The sequence below is a fragment of the Asparagus officinalis genome, chromosome 1 (assembly GCF_001876935.1).
Source record: "Asparagus officinalis chromosome 1, Aspof.V1, whole genome shotgun sequence".
In the NCBI taxonomy this organism is placed as follows: domain Eukaryota; kingdom Viridiplantae; phylum Streptophyta; class Magnoliopsida; order Asparagales; family Asparagaceae; genus Asparagus; species Asparagus officinalis.
The window spans coordinates 115,621,042-115,627,283 of NC_033794.1; the positions used below are offsets into that span (position 1 = coordinate 115,621,042).

Consider the following 6,242-nt stretch of genomic DNA (forward strand, 5'->3'; position numbering starts at 1 on the left):
AAATACCTGTCTTGCAGCATAGTAAAGTAGAGATTTAAGAGACTAGAAAGAAGTAACTTATATACTCTTTTGTTAGCAACATAATGCAAATCAAACGACAACTTCACAAAAGAAAGAACGAACGAAGAACAGAAAAAACAATTACAAAAACACAGGGATTTAACAAGGTTTGGCAATCAATGTGTTTAGCTACGACCTTGGAGTACAACTATGCCATGATTCCACTAAAAACAACAAAAATAACAGTCTACCTCTCAAACCCTAACTCACCTCCCTTCGTCATTTCTTATTTCTCTCTTGATACAGTACATGGCCTAAGATACATATCTATATCTTAGGCAGCCCTGTAGGTTACAAACATTTAATGAAGCATGAAGCTCACTGTGTGAAATTATTCCTTAATTATAAGATATAGTCAACAGAAAACATTTTTTAATTTGGTCTTGTGAGTAGCTAACTTAGTTGAAAAGAGATGGACCACCAACTTGAGACAGTGGACAAACATTCTTTGAATACTTTTCATGCTCGCAAAATGCAATAAAACAGATATCCAAAACAAAAACAAATGAAACATAAGAAGTTTATATAGATAAAACCTCATCCTTAGATATCATTTATCACTGCCCATGAACTATCAAGGGTAACAAGAAATGTACATGTTTGCAGCTAACTACGAGTATGCCTCTGGCAGATTGAAAGTGGACAATGACATCTTATCTTGAATCATTTTCCCTGACTTAGGCATTATATGCCAGTGAAGAACAAGTTCAATATTCTTACCGCGAAGATTGCTTCCCTGAAAAATCAATACACATTATTAATTCCAACATATTAAGATTGCGCATCAAATTGAGGAGGATAAAGAGCTAGTAGGACAATTTACCTGATCAATGAGAGGATACTTATTTGGAACTACTCTTTGGAATTTCGCATGTTCCTTATCAGGGATAATATGATCCCATAGTGAAATCTGAAGGCCGGGTAAATTAACGATTAGATAAGAATACTATCACAATCCATAATAACAGATATGGGTATGATTAATTAGTTTCTTAGCAACATATCCAAGTTTATGCTGTAGTCATACGGTGGCTTTGGTGAAGGAGGTGAAAGAATTGTGCGGTAGGAAAAGGATTATGCATTTAGATTCCAAGAGGTTAAAATCATGTGATGAACAATTAAGAAAAAGACATGAATGTTGGTTTTTAGACACTCCAATAATACAAATCAAGAACTTAGTAGTGATTTTTCAATTTTGTTTCGTTATCATTGAATGTGAATGAAAGACTTTGCTTTCAGTATTAAAAGCAAAATCTAACTAGGGTTAAATATAACTTTGCTCTGATACAGAGACTAAAGTACCCTAGCACAATTAAATCAGCAAATAAACAACTAAAGAATATTTGACTCAACTGAACCAGAAGAAAATGTCGAGCCTGACTAAACAAAGTCCCACACTACTAAATCACAGAAAATAAGTAAATAAATCATCTAAGCCCTAATCCTATTTCCTTTTTTGGTGATTAAATCCTATTTCCTTTAAGTGCCTCCTGATACTCTCTGAAGACATGATTGTCAATCAATCCTTATAAAAGGCAGATTGAAAATATCTGATCACATCATAAGACTACCTAAGCAAGAAATTACATAATAAGAGCCGCTAATAATGTCAGGTGGGAATATAAATCATATAGATAGCCGTTTCTGTTTACCCAAAAAAGAATACAAAAAGAAAAGAAAAGCAACTCCTTAGAAACTTCAGTAAAGAAATTACCTGGTTAAGTGAATTCTTTGGAGTTTGGTATTCTGCAGTCACAAAGACAAAAACCTACAAGTGGATAACAATACACGTATGATAAGAATCTAAATATGCCAGCCTACTAATAAATATTTTATCAAATATAAGGCAGAGGAGAATAAATATGCAAGGAAAAGAATAAATTGCTCAGGAATTGATATTTAAAGAGGCTTGAAAATTAGATAAGGTTAGTTATTGGAAATAAGAAATTTTGCTTCCAACTATCATCCATGAGTTTTGAATACCGAAAACAAGTAATATCAATGAAGTCACTTGGGTAAACCATTCATTTGTAACCTTGACTTCTCTGGAATTCTTAAGAGTTGACATCATAATAACCTAACTATAAGGACACAAGATCATGACCTTGAGTTCTCAAGAATTGTTTTGTTATTTAGCAGAAGAAGCAAAATGTATGCAAGATAGTAACAGTAGGTTGGTCAGTTGGAAACCAATGCATATCATCTAACACCCCTCAATAATGGAAAAGTCGCTTTTGAAGCATTCTACAACTGGAAACAAAATGGAGGTTGATTGTTTTGGTGTGCAATCTTAAACTCATGCATCATACCTGACCACTCAATATCCAAAGGCTATTCAAAAATCAAAGGATGAAATCATAAAACTGCCTCAACATAATATATACGATCATTGAGTGAAAAATAATGAAAGACAGTAAGAATAATAAAAGAGAGAAAGGAAAAAGGAAAAAGGGATGACATTAACATCTGATAGGAGAGTTCACATAGGAGTGTACTTGACTCGCATGGTAATGTTGAGAAGCAATCAATGAACTCCATGTACATTAATTGGCAGGGATGAGGATAGCAGAGATGGCTGTTGGAATAAAAAGTGGCTGAACCATAGTAGAGACTAGAGCTATCTCTACATGCCTCAAGAAATCATGAAGGGCTCAAGTTCTGCTCAATATTTGAAGTGTTTTCTTAGTTTTTACTCAATGTTGACATCCTTGCAAGAGAGAAGCTACTAAAAAGTAGACAATTTCCAATCAATGATTAGTGTGATCGATATTGTGAAATATTAAAGACCTGTGATCGACTCTTCGTGGATTGTCCACGAAGTCCAATGGGGACAGGGAATAGAAAACAACTGGGAGAAGTAACAACCAAAAAAGAATATATTTCTTTCAGAATCACTCCTTTGGCATCACACCAATCTCAATTGTAAGTTGAACTCATGCCTAAGATCAATAGATCTGAAAATTTTGAGGATCAGCTCGAGCTCATGCTCGTCTAATAACCTATAGTAGCTAAAAGCTTTAATGGAAAAAATTTTTAAGCTTCTTTGAATGAACATGAACAACCTAAAATTCAGCTGGGATCAACAGGTCTAAACAAGAACATAGCTTAAGGTAGAACTCTAGAATTTTTTTTTGTATTTTACAAGTGTAATTTTTAATTATTCTATACAAAGTAAGAGTAAATATGAAAATTAGCTGCAAAATGTAGCAACAAAGCATTAATGTCACTGCTTATATCCTAAGCACCCAAAATAGAAATAACCGACAAAACTTTGTAACAAGATATCAACATCAATAGCTGCATTCAAAATGCATTAGAATCTACTCATCATGCATGAGAATAAAATTGAAAAAGCATAAGTGACTATTATGCAATACCTGCTTCGTGTTCCATGTGAACAAGGATTCCATGTCCATAGAAATGTTCAAGGACAAATTTACCTGCCAGATAATCACCTTTTTAATACATAATAATGCAAATATTAATCATATTTACATTGCCTAATCAAAGAAGCCTGGCATAACAACTTTATTTTAAGACCAAGATATCATGTATAATAGCATCTAGATTACCAGCACCCTAATGTTGAATTCTAGGTTGTATAATCATGAATGTTAAGGAGCAAATCTGCTCTTGAACTAGCCTATCATGTTTTTATGACAGAAGCAGCATACATGCAACCTATAATATTGTAGAGAGACAAACATCAAAAGGTTAGATAACTGTTGATACATCCATGAGTTCCAATTTTAAACTATTTTAAATTCCTTACATGTCATATATTAATAAATTGATTAAAAAAGTTTAAGCTAATGCATGTTGCGTTAAGAATGTATATCAAGAAAAACACTCTCCTCACATTGGACTTTAAGATTTGTGGAATGCCCTCAACCATAAGCATGACTAGTGTGAAAAGGTAGAGTAGGTAGGATGAACAAAAATGCTGTTGAATAACCAATAATGAGCTTTGAACTGGACTTTTGAGATCTAATGCTCTGATTCCATGTCAGGAAATAGGTTACCCAAAACTGTAGATTAACGAGAATTGGGTTAATAATGTGAAATTTCCATTTGGTATAGATATGTTTAAGATTTATTAATAGTATGATTGTATATGAGCAATTTAAGAATGAATAATAGAAGATAAGTTTGAAGAACCAAAAGTAGATTCTGAATAACCAATAATGAGCTTTGAACTGGACTTTTGAGATCTAATGCTCTGATTCCATGTCAGGAAATAGGTTACCCAAAACTGTAGATTAACGAGAATTGGGTTAATAATGTGAAATTTCCATTTGGTATAGATATGTTGAAGATTTATTAATAGTATGATTGTATATGAGCAATTTAAGAATGAATAATAGAAGATAAAGTTTGAAGAACCAAAAGTAGATTCGGTTGAGTTGAATGCAGAGAGGGAAAAAAATTTAATGAGTGCAAAGTTGTGGTAAACAGTAACACATTCATATAATGGTTGAAAATATACCAAAATGGAGCTATGTGACATAAACATGAGACACAAAATCTAGAAAAACATGGGATACGTACATACATACATATATACATGCATGAATAAACATGTGTTATTTCATTTCTCAACAACGACGTATGACAAAGCTCATGAGCTTATTATCCTAGGCCGGAACAAGTTGATAGGATCCAACTTATTACATCCACATGTCGCCACACAGGAGGAACATGGAGCGCAAAAAGGAAAGAGAGGGATGGGGTTTCTCTCGCTTGTGGCATAGCAAGCCTCTCACTGGGAAGCCTGTATGAGGGACTATTAACTCAGTGGTAGAGCGAGCCTCTGATAATTGCGTCATTGTGCCTAGGCTGTGAGGCTCTCAGCCAGCGCATGCACATATACTGATAAACATGTGTGCATGTATATGTACATGTATGTTCTTAAGTATGTATACATATATCCTTGTATATCTGTATGTATAATATACTCAATTTATACATTAAACTTACAGTTTAAAAAAAATTATTCAAGCAAATTTAGATATTTCTACATAATTTTAAAAAGTAAGTTTTATACATAAAGGATTTATAGTAAACACATGAAATTTATTTAATGTACTCTTATCTAAATATAATTCTTATGACAAATAATCAATCTGTATTTTTCATGCAACAATTAATGTCTACGGTTTAACGAATTATTCAAGCAAATTGAGATATTTTTCATGACAAGATTAAACTGGATATGCATGTGCCTTCAGAATGCCATATGGTAGAAGAAAAAGGAACCCCATAGTAAACATCAATGTAAGGACTACGGGGATCACAAACTGAATCACAAGAATGAGACAAAAATGGGATAACGATTTTAACTCTTTAAAAATGAAAGGAACCATAAAAGTTGTGCATTAGAAGAAGAAAAAAATCTTCAAGCAAGTTCCCTAACAACATTTAAAGATAAATCCACTAGTTTATTAAATTGTACATATATCTCCTTTTCAAATTTACTTAAAGCAGATAATATTGCTGATATGGCAATACCAAAACATGAAGAAATAAAACTACCCCATATCGATGATAAATAATTTCATACTCTATGTGAATAACTAGTTTGTAATTAACTAAAGACTCCTAATTCAGTGTAAAGGAAAAAACCATCCTTGGAAATGGTTCAATGCTAAGATGAAAGGGAATGGACAATTGTTTAACCTCATCAGCTCCATTTACTTGTTTCCGAAATCGACGAATCTTGTGGATCTGAAAGATGAATAAGAAAGAAAATGAGTTCATGTCATAACATTAGGTTAAGAAAAGATTTATTTCCCAAAAAATAAATGGCTACGTAAAAGAAATGAGGAACTATGTGCAATAAAAGAAAAGGCAGATATCCAGAAATGGATTTGATCCCCTTTTTCAAAGAACAATGCAGGTTCATATATTTTTCAGAAAAGGAAATGCAAAATGATGTCAGTATATAATTTTGATACTTGCCAAATTTCTTGTAGTGTCATAGTAGAAGCAAAAGGATGTAAATAAACAATAAAAGTTTCACTTTAGGAATAAATCAGTCAAAGTTTTAGGCACCTGGTAGCTCAAGCACAATGAATTTTTTTAAACAAGAACAGTGTGAATTATATAATGTGTAAAAGACTGAAATGATCTATTGCTGTTCTAAGGTTCATAAAATTATCCGGGTTCGGCTGCTCGTATCCCGC

General features: G+C 32.8%; 1 protein-coding gene across 1 annotated transcript in view; it reads right to left on the reverse strand.

The window, feature by feature from the left end:
• Window positions 495–6,242, reverse strand: part of LOC109829127 (signal peptidase complex subunit 3A-like) — a 6,996-nt gene continuing 1,248 nt past the window's right edge. The window contains exons 2-6 of the mRNA XM_020396234.1: window positions 5,737–5,784; window positions 3,438–3,500; window positions 1,775–1,828; window positions 884–970; window positions 495–796 (exon numbers count right to left, since the gene is read on the reverse strand). Of these exons, the coding sequence (XP_020251823.1) occupies window positions 671–796; window positions 884–970; window positions 1,775–1,828; window positions 3,438–3,500; window positions 5,737–5,784 (378 nt within the window). The 3' untranslated portion in view covers window positions 495–670. The remainder of the gene's footprint in view (window positions 797–883; window positions 971–1,774; window positions 1,829–3,437; window positions 3,501–5,736; window positions 5,785–6,242) is intronic.